Genomic DNA, 17,589 nt, shown 5'->3' on the forward strand with positions numbered 1-17,589 from the left:
GGTATTCCACACAGTATAGCATCTGACCAGGATACTAAATTCTCAGAGAGAGGAACAACTCTGGCCCACAATCATGTATTCCACTGGTTGTACCAGATTCACAGACTTACTGGAGCAGCTGTTATGAACTTTTGAAGAGAAAGTTGCAGAGCCAATGAATTGGCAGCCACCTGGAGGGTTGGTGTAGGACTAGTCAGGAGGCAGGTTTCTCCATAGCCCAGATATATGGGACCAGGCACCAGGTGGTAGAAAAGGGAATAGTACCACTCACTATCACCCCTGGCAACCTCTTGAGAAAAAATTTCTTCCTGTTTCCATGACCTTAAGTTCTTCTGGCCTGGAAGTTTTGATTCCACTGTGATAGGTGGTGTAGACAGTGCTCCTGTTTGGAGCCACAACAAATAGATCATTGAACCAGAAGCTCAGACTTCTCCCAAACCACTTTGAGCTTCTGATATCCTTAATCCAACAGACTGAGAAGGAAATAACATTGTCAGGTAGGGTGATTGATCAAGATAAACATCAGCCAATTGGATTCTTTCTCCACAATGGAGGTAAGAAAAATTATGGCTGTCAGGTAAGAAATCCTTTATAGCTCCTCATGGTGCCTCACTTTCCAATGATTAAAGAGGATGGGAAACTGTAACAGCCTAATCCAGGCAGACGACAAAAGGTACAGACACACCAAGAATGAAGAAACATATCACAACTCCAGGAAAGGGGCCAAGATGGGTAGTGATATTCCCACTGAAGGAAAGAACACCAACGCAAATATTTTGAGTCAAATTAAAGAAGCTTTATTTTCTGCCATAATAGGTTTTCTCTCTAATCCCAGGTTTGAGAGGATTGCCAGGAAGATAGGAAATGTGGGGTTTTAATAATCCCCAAAATGCAAGGATAAGTGTTTTCCAACAGTTGGTTAGGTCCAGAGGAATTTTGGTGACATAGGACCATGACTGAATTTTCTCTTCAGGAGGCAATGACTAACAGAAATAGTGTTTGAGAGTATGCATGTCTGGTCGATGAAGAAACTGAAGATTACCTGTCAGTTTACTTACAGTTGCTCAGCTGTCCAAAGAGTCAAGTTTGGGCAAAGACCCTGAATGCACTGGGGCCATTGACACAGACATATTGCTCAGCAGCAGTCAGGGCCTGGAGGTCTCCATACTCTTTAATTACTTTTATTAAACCTTTGAGGTACAATTTGGAATCAGGAATGGTGATGCTTACAGCAGTTCTTTTATTGTTTTGGAATGTTTTAGCTATCTAATGCTTTCTGTATTTCCATATTGCTGTGGGATGGTCTGTATGGCAAATGTGTTGCTGATTGGTCAATAAATAAAACACTGATTGGCCATTGGCTAGGCAGGAAGTATAGGCGGGACAAGGAGGAGAATAAAGCTGGGAAGTGGAAGGCTCAGTCAGAGAGGCACTGCCAGCTGCCAGGATGACAAACAGCATGTGAAGATGCCGGTAAGCCACGAGCCACGTGGCAAGGTATAGATTAATGGAAATGGATTAAGTTAAGCTGTAAGAACAGTTAGCAAGAAGCCTGCCACGGCCATACAGTTTGTAACCAATATAAGTCTCTGTGTTTACTTGGTCGGGTCTGAGTGGCTGTGGGACTGGCAGGTGAGAGCGATTTGCCCTGACTGTGGGCCAGGCAGGAAAACTCAAGCTACACCATAGGATGCTGAGAATGGTCTTTAAAGATATGGAAAGAATTGTGTTGAAATTTTGAAGCAGATTGCTTTGAATCTGTAGATGGCTTTTTGTAGAACGGCCATTTTTAGATCTTAATCTTACTAATTCACGAGCATCGGAGATCTTTCCATTTTCTGATATCTTCTTCAATTTCTTTGTCAAAGACTTGAAGTTTTTTTTAAATTTAATTTTATTTCACTTAATTTTTTTCCATAACAGTTTATTTATTTCTTAAAATCAGGTCATTTTCAATTACATTGTGAGTTTGACATTTTTGACACCCTTCTCGAAAAAACTCACCCAAATAACAAACAACAACAACAACAAACCAACAAAATATCCCCAGCTAATATAAGTATATGCTGCAATCGTTGTTTACAATGACCTTCCTGTACATAAGCAATCCTCCTAAGCCAATCTCAATGGTATCATGAGATGCAGGCATGAATCACCACACACAATGAAATACAGCTTCCAGGCTGATTTGGGTTCTTTCTCTTTCTGTTTTTGAAAGGGAATGTCTTTACATAGCCTTGGCTATCTTGGAACCCAATCTAAAGAGCAAGCTGGACTCAAAAATGCAGAGATCTGCTGGGCAGTGGTGGAGCACGCCTTTAATCCCAGCACTCGGGAGGCAGAGGCAGGTGGATCGAGGCCAGCCTGGTCTACAGAGGGAGGCAGAGCCAGGTGGATCTCTGTGAGTTCGAGGCCAGCCTGGGCTACCAAGCGAGTCCCAGGAAAGGCGCAAAGCTACACAGAGAATCCCTGTCTCGAAAAACGAAAAAAAAAAAAAACAAAAAAAAAAAAAAAAAACAAAAAACAGAGTGAGCTCCAGGAAAGGCACCAAAACTACACAGAGAAAGCCTGTCTCAAAAAACAAAAAAAAAAGGAGAAAAAAATGCAGAGATCTGAGTACCTCAGCCCCCTGAAGGTTGAGATTAAATGCTTGACTCCCTTTTTTAATTCAATTTTTTATTGATTCTTTGTGGGTTTCGCATTATACATCCAGATCCATCCATCTTCCTGACCCATCATAGCTGCCTTCCACCCTTGGAACCTCTCCCACAAAACAAAATAAAATTCAAAAGAGAAACCAAAAAAATCAAAACAAAGAGAAACAAACTAACATACAAAAATGAAGTCCCAGGGTGGAAGCTGTAGTGTGACACAGTGAGTCACACAGTACATACACCCTTTAGTTCATACATCTTAACTTGTAAGAGATCATTACAATGAGTCATTGTTCTGGTTTGAGGTCTCTGGCTTCTGCTACACTGTCAATACTGGGCCCTCAGTGAGACTCCTTGTGGATAACCTTCATTGTTGCCTTGTGTCATAGAGATCCTGCATCTTTGAATCTGCAGTTCCAGCCCCTTCATATGCTCCAGCAGTTCATACATGAGTTGTGTAAGCTGAAACTCTTGGGGTGGCAGGGTGAAAGTATTCTGACTGCTTGGGAAGTCTGGCTATACCTTGAGCTGCTAAGACAGCTGTGATGACTGGAACTGTAATGGAACAGCTCAGCTCTAAAGGAAAAGGTATCTTGAATGTTCATAGAGTCAGGCTATAGCTTGAGCTGCTAGGACAGCTGTGGTGGCTGGAGCTGTAATGGAACAGCTCAGCTCTAAAGGAAAAGGTATCTTGAGTGCTTGTAGAGTCAGGCTATACCTTGAGCTGCTAGGACAGCTCTAGCTATACCTTGAGTTGGGGTGTAGTGGAGGATGGTCTCCCAGCAAGATATAGCAATCCTGCTATTTTCCTGGAGAACTGTTACAGCTGAGCTTTGCTGAGCCCCCACTCACGAGGGCTTCTCAGCAGAGCTCTGCTTCTTCTCTGGCCCAAGATGTTGCTTCTTCTGTTTAATTCTGCTAAAAGCGAAACCCCTGCAGAAACATAGCAATCTCCTCTGGCTCCAGAGAAAAGTTTTTACTTTTTCTGCTCTCCCTTGCTCAGTCCCCTAAGAGAAAGTCTCTGCAAGTTTTTTTTGGTGACAGTCCTCTACAGGACATCTTAGCAAGATTCTTCTTTTCTTTCCCCAGCAAATAAAGAATTTCACACACAAGATTTTTTTGAGAAAGAGATTTATTTGGGAAGGAGAAATCCAAGAGAGTGGCTGCCTCTACCAGGGTGGGAAAGAACAGCTGACAAATAAACAGGGAGGTGGTTTATATAAGATTTCTTAGGGGTGGAGTTTCTCCAGGGACAAGGTTTTCTGCTCGGGGATTGGTTAGTTTCATGGGTCAGGGGCAGAGATGTCCCTGATTTCAGAGCCAAACTGTACTTCCTTTATTGGCTTTTCTAAGCTTTTTGGCTCTAATTCTAGGGCCTGGGCATATTTCTTTCACTGGCTCTGATTCTGTGGATAAAGTGAATTTCTTTGGCACTAGTTTCAGAGTCAGGGCATGTTTCTTTGTTTCTGGGTTCAAGGATGAAGTGTTTCTTTCACTGGATCAGGTCCTAGATCTAGGATGTATTTCTTTCCCTGGTTCTGGGCTCCAGGGTCAGGGTGGGTTTCTTTAGCTGGTTCTTTTTCCCTACAAGGGGAATGTTGAGGTTGGCCAAATTGTAGCCCTGGTTCTGGGCCTGGGTGGTAGCTGGGTTGGTCAGTGTGCCACTTTCCCTCATGGACACAACAGGGCAAGCTCTCCAGCATTGCTTTTGCTACCTCACCCACTGCAGCTGCCAGCAAGGAGTGTGGTCACTTTTCCAGCCCTCCTGCCATCAGGCCATCTCACATTCACATACACACACACACACACACACACACACACACAAACACACATACAGAGAGAGAGAGAGAGAGAGAGAGAGAGAGAGAGAGAGAGAGAGAGAGAGAGAGAGAGACGCACAACCTCCTGACCAACCCCCATCAACAAGGTCAGATCTGCTGTGTTGTCCTATTAAGGTACAGGGCCAGTTCTCCTGAGTATTGCAGCTGGTGAGGAGCAGGAGTTTAGGCCATAGAAGAAATTACAGAAAACAGCAATACAGTTGACGTGAGTAATTCTGTTGTATTTTGTTAAGAATGTGTTCATACAGATATTTGTGTTCTCTTTCAATTTCTTTATCAAATGATATAACATCCAGGAAGAGATTAGCAATGGCTACCATATTTAAATTTGAGATAATGACAGAACATTCATTAAGAGACATCACCAACTATGCTAAATTCAAAACACATTTGTGATTGTATAGGTGACAGTTATATTATGTTAGATGAAATTATATCCTGCTTAAATGTATATTGCATTTGCAAATGTATCTGGGATAATTATGTTTAGGTGTAATTATGGTTTTTGCTCTCATCTGGAAATGAAGATGGATAAGGAGACATGATTGTGTGTGAAATTGACAAGAGGTGAACTAGTAAAGGCTATTCTTGGTTGTCAACTTGACCATATCTGGAAGTTTTTAAAATCTTAAAATGAAGGGCACACAAGAGGGATTTTTTGATTAATCTGAAGTGTAGCTAGAGTTTTCCTGCCTGGCCCACAGTCAGGACAAATCTCTCTCACCTGCCAGTCCCACAGCCACTCAGACCCGACCAAGTAAACACAGAGACTTATATTGCTTACAAACTGTATGGCCGTGGCAGGCTTCTTGCTAACTGTTCTTATATCTTAAATTAATCCATTTCTATAAATCTATACTTTGCCATGTGGCTCGTGGCTTACCGGCATCTTCACATGCTATTTGTCATCGTGGTGGCTGGCAGTGTCTCTCTGACTCAGCCTTCCATTTCCCAGCTTTATTCTCCTCCTTGTCCCACCTACACTTCCTGCCTAGCCAATGGCCAATCAGTGTTTTATTTATTGACTAATCAGCAACACATTTGCCATACAGAACATCCCTCAGCACTGAAGTAGGAACAATCACTTCTAATCTGGATCTTGAGGTAATGAGACAAACTCCTTTATTCTGTGTCTTGATGGAAGAAGACACACTTTTAATTGGGTACCACCTTCTGCTGGGAGCCTATAAAAAGATGAGAAAGAAAATATTTTGGTCTTTGCCTGCTTGCTCTTTCCAGCCTGCTAGCAGAGTCTACCCAGGTGGCTTTGAAACAACCACACTGGCTGCTACTTCTGGAAGTCACCTGTAGGTCAAAGCTGAACATGTCCATGGACTGTTTCAGACTTTTCAGAGGAGGTTCCAGGAAGAGACCCTGTGCAGAAGCAAGGGAACTGTATGCGTCAGCCATCAAGTCGGGGTATGAGCCCACCATTGTCTTCCAGCCTGAGAACTCGGAGACATCAGAAGCATGAACTCTAATGAAATATAGTGCCTGAGTTTTCAGCTGCTCTGCATTGTAATGGTTAGCCAGTATTAGAATGTGGGCAGCATTATCCACAGAGAGGTCCCTGCAGAGGGCGTGCTCAATCATGAACTTCAAATGCTCCAGATCATATTTGTAAGCAGCTGTCAATACAGCATCTACCAAGCTGTGGAGGTCTGCTCCCTTCCCAGTGTAAATGAAGCCCATCATTGCCTTGACGACTTGTGGCTGATAAGATAAATAGGGAGATTGTTTAATCTACTTTTAAAAAGGAAATACTTGTTTTAAATAGGATAAGTAATGAAACTTTTTTATCTGAATCTGTCAATTGTTAATGGACTGGACATTGTTATTTATTAATGGAGTTTTTTCTCTGAATCTGTCAAATGTTAATGGACTAGACATTGTTAATGTAATTCTTGACAGTAACCTTCTTTTATTATATTAGACAAAAATGGGGAAATGTGGTTATATATTGTGTCCACCAATATATTGTGTATCCTAATAAGCTTACCTGGGGTCAGAGGACAGAATAGCCACTAGATAGACACAGAAGCCAGAAAATGGTGGCACATACACCTTTAATCCTAGCATTCTGGAGGAAAGACCCATCTGGATCTCTGTGATTTCAAAGCTACACTGGAAACAGCCAGGCATGGTGACACATGCCTTTAATCCCAGGAAGTGATGGCAGGAAGCAGGAAGGTATATAAAGTGTGAGGAGCAGGAACTAGAGCCTGGTTAAGCTTTTAGGCTTTTAGCAGCAGCTCAGCTGAGATTCATTCTGGATTAGGACTCAGATGCTTCCAGTCTGAGGAAACAGGATCAGCTGAGGAACTGGCAAGGTGAGATGGCTGTGGCTTGTTCTACTTCTCTGATCTTCCAAGATTCACCTCAATAACTGGCACCGGGTTTGTTTTTATTAATAAGACCTTCTAACAACTTGTGCTACATGTGGTTCCCTGTCATGGATCTCAACGAGGTTCCTTTTGCTCTCCTCCATGTCATGTTCAAACATGGCTCTGAAAACTGGAGACAGCTGCTAAGATGGCCTTGTGAGCCTGAAATTCCTGGCCAGCTACCACCAGGCAGCAGTTTGTGAATTGGGAACTCTGCCAAAGCTCTCATCAGTCATCTGCCATCATGCACCTGTAACCTGGATCCCTGGCTTCTTGCTCTGATCAGAGATGCAGAAGGAGTCCTTAACCATGATCACCCTGCAGCGAAGGGTGAGTTTTTAATCTAGTAGAAGCCAAAGCCCATAAGAGAAGATAAAATCTCCAAAGATGAACTTTTTGAATCCTCAGTGTCAGTTTTGCAGGAACCTGATGACTCCTGGGCTCTTCATCATTTCTGTTTTCTCTCATTTGGCATGTAGGATCTACAAATGGAATTTTGCCCACAGTGTGCTCTTTGGACAGGTAGCAATACTAAGTAAGGTGACAGGTAATCTTTGCCTTATTCATCCACCCCATTCAGGTGTACTTTCAAACACCATTTCTGTTTGTCATTGGCTCCTGGTGAGAAAGTGGCACTTTTATTGTCTACCCACATTCCCTCCAAGCAAAAATGGAAGTTGGAGATGGTCCACCAGTAGGAGAATTTCTGGACACTGATCTGTGTGTAGCCTCAGCTCTTCGCTGCCAGGTCCCCTGACATATCTGCTTGTGATGGTTTGAAAGTTAAAGCTTATTCAAAAGGAAGAACTGGTATTTTTTCTGCTTTAACCTGGGGGTCACAATTACAAACATTTTTTAGATTTTTAGTTTCTGTTTTTCCCTCTGTTCCTTCTTCAGTGGGTATGGAAAATCTCTCTCAAATTTACTATCCAGATTTCAATATTAGTTTCAGAGAAGACAGTCTAGACTACTAGGGACTGTTACATCACTCCATTTTTCTCTAGGTTGAATCTTAGATGAATAGGTAACTAGTTTTGACCATTATTCACAACTGTTGAATAATTTGGGACATTTTATTCACCCATATAAAAAAGTGTTGTGCTAGGGTTCTCAAAAGTAACAGAATATACATAATAAATCTTTCTATAGATGAGAGAGGGGTATTTATTAGTATGACTTGGGGCTGCAGTCCTGCTAATCCCACAATGGATAGACATGAAGGGGAAGTACAAGGATCCTGTACTTATTCAGTCCAGGAGGTTGGACAGCTGAGCTATATTCAATATATGTTGGCATTCCAGAGAAGTATTCTCTAAACAGAGGAAAGGAATGAACTTGCAGCAGGGCGAGGCATGCAGGCAAAGAGCAACAACAGAGGGTGTGGCTGAATTTACGGTGTGCCTTCCAACATCAAGATATGGATTAAAGGTGTGTGTCTTCAGGCCCTGAGATCCGGATTAAATGTTTATCTCTTTCTACCTAAATACTTATTGGAAGTGGATCTACTGCTACTTAAGCAGAAAATCTCAGAGATATTTTCTCCATTTTAGGATTTTAGTTCTTTCCATAAGAAGTCAAGTTGGAAACCAAGATTAAAAATCATAAGTGAATTTTGATTGTGTTATGTGTAGTCCTAAATGCTTCTCAATTCAATCATGTTGATTGATTTGATTTAGCCTCCCATACCTTATATTTCACATTTTAAACTGTGAGTTCTGTCCTCTTCAAACTTTGAACTTCCGTGCCTACTCTGTAGGGCCTTAAAAGTGAGAAAGTATTCTGGTTTCCAGCAGAAGATATTAAACAGTTATGAGGAAGGCATTTTGAGATGGTTCCTCTTCAAAATGTGATCTGTAAAATGCTCCCCACATCTATGATGCTCGTTTCTATGAAATGCAGAATGTGTTCAACAGAAACCATAGAGGGAGGGGCTTTGAAGGCATCCCCCTCTGTAGTGTGATAAGGAATATGTTCCCTTTACCTCATCTCTCTCCTGTTAGTCCTGTCTTAGAGAGACTCTCTAAGCCTAAAGCACACAGAAATAAATTCAGTTTCAATCAGCTCAGCCATTCCCAGTCTGGCTCTTCTGTAAGTCTTGCTCCAACACTACTTTCTGTTAATATAGGATAAATCATCATTGGTTTTGACTCCTTGGTTTTTTTATTCATCTGATAGACTCTTTACAGATGACTAATTAGTAGCATGGGTGACTATTCACCAGGAGAGTTCAGGGTCACTGGAGTAGACACCCCTCCATCATATGTGTCATTTGAAGGTTTTGTTGGTGATCACTTCAAGAACCATTGTTTGTAAGAAAGGTGCTCTAAATTGTGAGTCCTATGCTCCAGTGAGCATGCTCCTGGAGGGCAGGTGTGACTTGTCACAGAGTTACTAAGAAACCTTGGGCAGTAAGCTTAGCCTTTGCTCATAATGTTTCTCATTTGTGGAGAGGCACAGGTGGAGCTTTTCTTTTTCCCATTGGTAGGGGGTTCACAGGGCAAACTGATTTAGTCAAAAATACTCAGATTCCCAACAGTAGGAAGTGCATGTATTAAGCCTGGAGGGGGATATCCTCCGAGCTGAGAGAGCCACTGTTCATTAAAGGAAAACAAAGCTGAGAGAACCACATGAAACGCACACCAACACCTATACACACACACACACACACACACACACACACACACACACACACACACACACACAAAAGACCCACAGGACTTTCTAGCACATATCCATACAACAGAACAGACAGGAGGAATCAGGTGAAGTATCAAACAAATTCTAAACCATGCGTAATAGCCCCATGACACCCCTCTCCTACGTGTCCACACAGTAAGTGCTTTAATAAGACATTCCTACAGACTTGAGAGGCCAAATAACTTTCTAATGTGTTTCCTTTTTGTGTGGAAGTGTCAGAGTCCTCTGAAGTGTTATGCAGCAATTGATTAAAGGGAGGCTTGGATGCCTAGATTAGAATGGGCACACCCTGGAGCTCTTGTACTCCATACCCATCCCCACCCCAAGAGGACCTCAGTCCACCACTCTATCCACTTCCGGTGTCTGGGATCTCAGTGGTATCTTCAGAAATGTAAGATAGCCACCAGAGAAGATATATTGGAATATAATCCAATAGAAAGTATTTACAGGCTGACAATTACATGGGGTATTCTGTAGCATAGAGACTTTCTGGGGTGAGCTCTCAAGCACAGATTCTATATTTTGAATTGACATAATTCTGTTAACAAGAACAGTTATAGAGACGAAACAGTAGGGGTAGGATATTTATAGTTTCCTCATCAGAATGGATTGTGATGGATTAGGCACTTGTTTCTGTTTTGGCAGGTAGTGCTGTGTAGGTGATGGATTTTTCAGCCTGAGTGGTACTTCCAACATGGAATATGGTGACATCTCACATTTATTCTGGACACTGAAGCAGCTGGCCATGGCCAACTCTCCTATGTGTCCAAACAGAATGTGTCAATCAGATTCCTCATGCAGAGGTGAGAGACCAGATGCAGGTGTCAGATTCATCTAAAGCATTAGGCAGAGACTGATTACAGAGACCTTTGGGGACCTGAAACTCAGATTGCACCATTTCTTTTTTTTTTTTTTTTTTTTTGGTTTTTCGAGACAGGGTTTCTCTGTGTAGCTTTGCACCTTTCCTGGAACTCACTTGGTAGCCCAGGCTGGCCTCAAACTCACAGAGATCCGCCTGGCTCTGCCTCCCGAGTGCTGGGATTAAAGACGTGCGCCACCACCGCCCGGCTAGATTGCACCGTTTCTAGATTTCACTGGACACCACACTCTTTTTTCTCTGACTTGCTCTGAGCATCCTGGTGTCTCAGGTCTTGCCTCTGGAACCTCATTGGAAACTGCAAAACTATTGTGGGGCATATAATCTCAGGGGTTGAAGATATTTTAAAAGCCAAAAGAGCCTATACAGATGTGCAGCAGACTCTCAGACACCTTCATGTAGACCCAGACTACTATAGTCAGCAAAACTTTCTATAACCAGAGATAGAAAAATTAAGATATTCCACAAGAAAACCAAATTAAGCAATATTTGTGAACAAATCCTTCCCATAGTAAGTGGTTGAAGGAAAACTCCAACCTGAGGAGGGTCACTATAACCATGAGTAGTACAGAGAACAAATCATCTGAGAGCAGTAAAGACAAAAGTCGGGAAACATAAACAAAAACACAAACATCACCACCACCACCACAAGAACAATAAAGACAAAAAATATTAGGAATCAAACCACATTGGTCATTGATATCTCTCAACATCAGTGGTTTGATTCACAGTAAAATGTCACAGACTAACAGTGTGGATGTGGAAACGGACTGCATCCTTCTGCTGCATCTACAAAATACACCTCAACCTAATGGGTAGAAAATATCTCAGGGTAAAGAATTGGAAGTGGATGTTCCAATAAATGGACCTAAGAAGTAAGTAGTAGTTGCTTTCAAGACACTATATACTCAATAAAGGAAAAGGGTACCAAGATAAAAAAAATCAGAAACAATAGGTTCCACTTAGCAAAATGAAATCCAGATCACATATGTATTTTAAATAGACTGATAAACCCTATTAAAATACCATAATAGCTAAAAGTTTCTTCACCAAATAAAGCCCAGGACCAGATATATTTGGCACAGCTATCTACCTGCCATTCAAAGAAGAGTCAGTGCCCATCCTCCTCAAATTATTCCAGAAATTAGAAACAAAGGATCATTGCCCAATTTATTTTATGAGTCTAAAATTACACAGATGACTAAGTCACACTCTAATTCACTTATGAACACTGCTGCAAAAATACTCATCAAATAATTACAAACTGATCCCCCAGAATATTCAAAGAATATTTACCACCATGAACTAGATTGTATCCTAGATATGTAGGGATGATTCAATATGCAAAAATAAATGAAAATGTAGTTGACCATATAAACCCCACAAAGACCAAACCCAGAAAGACGTAAACCTCATGATGATATTATTATATGGAGGAAGATCATTTTTCAATATCTAACACTCTTTTATGAAGAAACTCAGGGAGAGATTGGCACACAAGCGACATACCTATATACAATAATGGCAGTTTAAAACAAGTCCATAGTCAACATCAACTTAAATAAGAGAAACTTAAACAATTCCACCTAAATCTGGAACAAGGCAAAGTTTGACTCTCTCCATATCTATTCAATATAACAACTGAATTCTTAATAAATCATAAGGCAACTGACAATAAAAGGGACACAATTTGGAATGGTATAAGAAAGAATCTTTACTTGTAGAAGATAATATAATACACATAAGTTAGGTAAACAATTCAACAATGAAATTTCTATAGCTAAAAACTTTCAGAAAATAAGGTTGACCAAAATCTATGAATGTCTTCTTTCTCTTCCCTGTCTCTTGTTAGCAAACATTTATGTTTGTTTTCTCATTTCTGAGTCCTTGACCATTTCTTCGGCTCAGTCCAATCCAGATAGGTTTCTCCAAAGAAACACTGTTGTAATGTGCTTGGGGCCAGAAACTAAAATGAATTCCAGATTCTAACTCCTTGGACAAAAATCAAACCAGTATAACCAAAGGGTAGAGGCTTGGTAGATCTACCAGAGTCCAAGGCTCCCCATCTCTCAACCTGAAATTGACTCCATTACATGTGTATTAAGCCTCAGCCACCATGCTGTTTTTCCCTAGTTTCACTGGAAATGTTCCACACATCCCATAGTCTAGCTAGGTGTCATTGGTTAAAAACATTCGTGGCTGCTTCTGGGAGATAAGTGTAGGAAAAGGCTGACAAGGGCCTAGGATCACTTCAAGCATTTACTAGGTTGCCCCTGGGAAGGGCAGTGAGTAGAAGCCATGAAACCATAAGCTTCAGCCAATAAGTGGGGATATAAGTCCACCATTGTCTTCCAGCTGTAGGTCTCAGAGACCTCAGAAGCATGAGCTGTAATGAAAGCAAGTGTCTGGGTTTTCAGCTGCTCTGAGCTGTGGAGGTCAGCCAGGACAAGAGTATAGGCAGAATTCTCCACAGAAAGGTTCCTGCAGAGGGCATCCTCACACATGACCTTCAAATGCTCCAGGCCATACTTGTCAGCACCTACCAGCACAGCATCTGCCATGCTGTCCAGGTCTGGTGCTGTTCCTGTGTAAATGAAGTCCATCATTGCCTTGAAGACTTGTGGCTCCAGGTCAGGGATTTCAAAGCGATTCTTTCTACTCTCTTCCATATCTTGTTCAATCATGGCTCTGAAAACTGAAGAGCGAGCTGCTAAGATGGCCTTGTGAGCCCAGAATTCCTGGCCAGCTACCACCAGACAGCAGTCTGTGAAACAGGAATTCTCCCACAGCTCTCCTAGCTCATCTGCCAATGTGCAGTTGGGAACTTGAATTCCTGGTTTCCTGTTCTGGTCAGAGATGCTCAAAGAGACCTGGACCATGCTCACCTTGCAGACAAGGGTGAGCTGGTCATCTGGGAGAAACTGAAACGCATGGGACAAGAGGAAGTCTCGAGCAATATATTTTTTATAACCCCAATTGCTGCGTGGCACGAACCTAAAGGCTCTTGGGCTCCTCCTGACTTTCATTTTCACTCCTTCGTTGTTTATGATCCAGAACTGGAACTTTGCCCAAACATGACTCTTTACACAGCTGAGTAACACTAGGTAAACTGACAGGTAATCTGCACTTTCTTCATCAACTCCGTTCGGGTGTATTCTCAAACACCATTTGTCATTGGCTCCTATTGAGAAAGCTGGGCTCATAAAGCTTTCTGGCATTTCCTCAACAATAAAAGGGAAGTTGCTGATGGTCCACCTGTAGGAGACATCCTGAACGCTGATTTGTGTGTGGTCCCATCTCTGGGCTATTTCATCTCCTGCCATTTCTCCTGCAGGTAGTTTGAAGGTTCAACTGGATCCAAAATGAAGAATTAGCAATTATTTTCTCTTCACACTGGGAGATGCAATAACAGACAGGATTTTGATTTTTAGGTTTGGTTCTCATCTGTTCTCTCTTCCATGAGGCTGGAAACTTGGGTCTCTGAAATTTTCTATCCAGATTTTATTACTAATTTCAGAGAACACAGTCTAGGCAACTAGATACTCTTACATCACTCCATTATTTTCTAGATTGAATCTTAGGTCAATAGGTAACTTCTTTTGACAATTATACACAGCTTTTGGATAGTTTTGATCATTCATTCTATTAATTCATGTCAAAAATGTTGCACTAGGGTTCTCTAGAGGAACATAATATATATAAGAAATCTCTCTATATATGACCAAAGGGGATTTACTAGAAGGACTTTGGGCTGCAGTCCTGGTAATCCCACATTACCTATGAAGAGAAAGACCAAGATTCCAGTACTTACTCAATCCAAGATGTTGAGATGTGTCCACTGGTCTTCAGTATATGTTGGTGTTCCAATATTCTCTATTGCCAGGGAAGGGATGGACTTTTGCAATGTGAGGGCAAGCGGGCAAAGAGCAAGAGGTTCTTGCTTCCATGTCCTTTTATATGCTTCTAGTAGAGGGTGTGGGCAAATTTAGGGTGTGTCTTTCAGACTCAAGTTCTAAATTAAAGGTGTGTGTTTCAGGCCCTGAGATCCGGATTAGATGTTTGTTTCTTTTTACTTCCAAAGTCTGTCCTTGAAATGGATCTACCTACATTAAATGAAGCAAAACACTTCCCACTGTTGTGACCTCCATTTTAGGGTTTTAGTTAATTCCATGTCTTGCTAAGTTGGGAACCCACAAAAACCACCACAAGTGTATTTTGCACATTGTGGTTCATCTTAAATATAACAGGGATGGCATCCATTCCTACACAGCTGTTATTTCCTCTTCTCAGGGTTTTACACTAAATCCTCCCACTATCATGATTAGGAAAGAGGTGCTTCCTTACCCTGTCAGGAGTCTCAGTGTTCACAACATGGAGGTAAGGGTGAAAGAATTCATATATGGTGATCAAGAAGCAGAGCCAGGCAGCAACTCTGAAAGTGGCAGTCTCCTTTCATCCAGACTCACATTCCCTGGGATGGCTCCACACACTTTCATTGGTGATCTTGCCCATCCCCCTCAGATAATTCTCCTTGGAAAAACTGTTTTCGATCCACTAAGGGTGTGCTATGAAAAGATCTTAAGTTCTCAATTCCATGAAGCTGACTGCCATGATTCAGCTTCTCAATACTTCATAATTTTCATCCTCCACTGGTGAGTTCTGTCCTCTTTAAACTTTGAAATTCCATGCTTACTCTGATGGGCCTTAAAAGTGAGACAGTATTCTGGTTGTCAAAGGATATAGAGTATATTCAACAGTTACTGAAGAAGGAGTTTTGAAACAGTTCTTCTTAGAATGTAATCTGTAAAATTCTCTCCATATCTGTCATCTCTCTCTATTTCATCATGTCTAGAGGGACTCACTAAGCCTAGAGGACTGGGAAATACCTTCAGTGATTCAATCAACTCAGCAATTCCCAGCCTAGCTCTCCTGAAAGTCTGGCTTTAATGCTGCTCATCCCTCAATCCAGGATAAATCAATCAATTGGTTTTGATCTCTGAATTTTTCTTTGGCAGGTGGCTAACTAGTAGCCTCTGTGACTTTTCTGTATGTGTTTAGGGCCAGGGTGGCAGATACCCTTTCCCTCAAATTTGTCAATTGTAATGAAGGTAGACAATTCCTGCAAGACCCCTCATTTTAAAAAAATGCTCCACCTGTTAGTTCTGAGCTTCCATGAGCATGCTCCTGCCGAGTGGGAGCAATCCTCTCAGTGGGGAACTGACTCCTGCCTGGGTCTCAATTACAAGAACTTTTCATATAGTTTCTCATTCCAGGGATGGACCATGTGTAGCTTTTATTTCAGGTAGGTGGTTCTCTGGGGGACATGGCACAGCCAAAGTGATTCAGATTCCCACTAGGAGAAGGCAAAGTCTTAAGCGGCAGTGGCGTCCACACAACTGAGAAAGCCAACAGTCAATACAGCAAAACAAAACTGACAGTAACAAGGACAGGTCCAAGCTCCACTTCCTGGGGGCCTCCCAAACAGTTCAGGCTAATCAACTGTCCCACTTATCCAGAGGTCCCGCTCCAGTTCAATGGGGGCTCCTCAGCCATTGGTTCACAGTTCATGTGTTTCCACTAGTTTGGCTATTTGTCCCTGTGGTTTTTCCAATCATGGTCTCACTATCTCTTGCTCATACAATCCCCCTCTCTCTCACAGATTGGACTCCTGGAGCTCCACCTGGGGCTTGGTGGTGGATCTCTGCATCTGCTTCCATCAGACAATGGATGAGAGTTCTATCATGATGGCCAGGGTGTTTCGCCATCTGGTTACCAGAGTAGGTCAGCTCATGATTTCTCTTGACCATTGCCAGTAGTCTACAGTGGAGGTATCTTTGTGGATTTCTCAGGACCTCTCTAGCACTCTGCTTCTTCCTATTCCCCTGGGGTCTTCTTTTTCATGGTATCTCCCTCCCTGTTCTCCCACTCAGCTCCTGATCCAGCTAGTACTTCCCACTTCCTTAAGCTCTCTTTCCCCTGACCCTTGCCCTTCATTTTCCCCACTCTCGACCCCCAGTGTGCTCATGTAGATCTCATCCATTTCTCAGGCATTGGGGAATCCCTGTGTCTTTCTTAGGGTCCTCTTTACTAGGTAGCCTCCCTGGAGTTGTGAGTTGCAGTCTGGTTATCCTTTGCTTTACATCTAGTATCCACTTATGAGTGAGTACATACCATGTTTGTATTTCTGAGTCTGGGTTACCTCACACAGGATGATTTTTCTAGTTCCATTCATTTGCCTGCAAACCTCATGATGTCATTGTTTTTCTCTGCTGAGTAGTACAACATTGTGTATATGTACCACATTTTATTTGTCCATTCTTCAGCTTAAGGGCATCTAGGTTGTTTCCAGGTTCTGGCTATTACAATTAATGCTGCTATGAACATAGTTGAGCTTGTGTCCTTGTGGTATGATTGAGGATTCCTTGGGTATATGCCCCAGAGTAGTATAGCTGTGTCTTGAGGAAGACTGATTCCCAATTTTCTGAGAAACCACCATATTGATTTCTAGAGTGGGTGCACAAGTTTACATTCCCACCAACAGTGTAGGAGTGTTCCCTTTGCTCCACATCCTCTCCAACATAAGCTGTCTTTGGACAACCCCAACATCCACCTTGTAGGGAAAAAGAACCAGCTAAAGAAACCCACCCTGACCCTGGAGCCCAGATCCAGGGAAAGAAATACATCCTAGATCTAGGACCTGATCCAGGGAAAGAAACACTTTATCCTTGAACCCAGAAACAAAGAAACATGCCCTGACTCTGAAACTAGTGCCAAAGAAATTCACTTTATCCATAGAATCAGAGCCAGTGAAAGAAATATGCCCAGGCCCTAGAATTAGAGCCAAAAAACTTACAAAGGCCAATAAAGGAAGTACAGTTTGGCTCTGAAATCAGATCCATCTCTGCCCCTGACCCATGAAACTAACCAGTCCCTGAATAGAAAACCTTGTCCCTGGAGAAACTCCACCCCTAAGAAATCTTATATAAACCACCTCCCTGTTTATATGTCAGCTGTTCTTTCCCACCCTGGTAGAGGCAGCCACTCTCTTGGATTTCTCCTTCCCAAATAAATCTCTTTCTCAAAAATCTTGGATGTGAAGATCTTCATTTGCTGGGGCAGAAAAGAAGAACCTTGCT

At 42.1% G+C, this 17,589-nt stretch overlaps 1 protein-coding gene across 1 annotated transcript; it reads right to left on the minus strand.

The window, feature by feature from the left end:
* Positions 1–12,699: 12,699 nt before the first annotated feature.
* Positions 12,700–13,776, minus strand: LOC128106615 (speckle-type POZ protein-like). Its single transcript, XM_052732189.1, has one exon. It carries the CDS (start codon positions 13,774–13,776, stop codon positions 12,700–12,702), a length of 1,077 nt encoding a protein of 358 aa, XP_052588149.1.
* Positions 13,777–17,589: the final 3,813 nt, after the last annotated feature.

This window comes from Peromyscus californicus, unplaced genomic scaffold (assembly GCF_007827085.1).
Source record: "Peromyscus californicus insignis strain IS unplaced genomic scaffold, ASM782708v3 Scaffold_9__1_contigs__length_137607984, whole genome shotgun sequence".
Lineage (NCBI taxonomy): Eukaryota > Metazoa > Chordata > Mammalia > Rodentia > Cricetidae > Peromyscus > Peromyscus californicus.

What these genes read in the sequence shown, in the direction of transcription:
- LOC128106615 (XM_052732189.1), bottom strand. Translation starts at nt 13,776, where the DNA reads ATGGCAGGAGATGAAATAGCCCAGAGATGGGACCACACACAAATCAGC.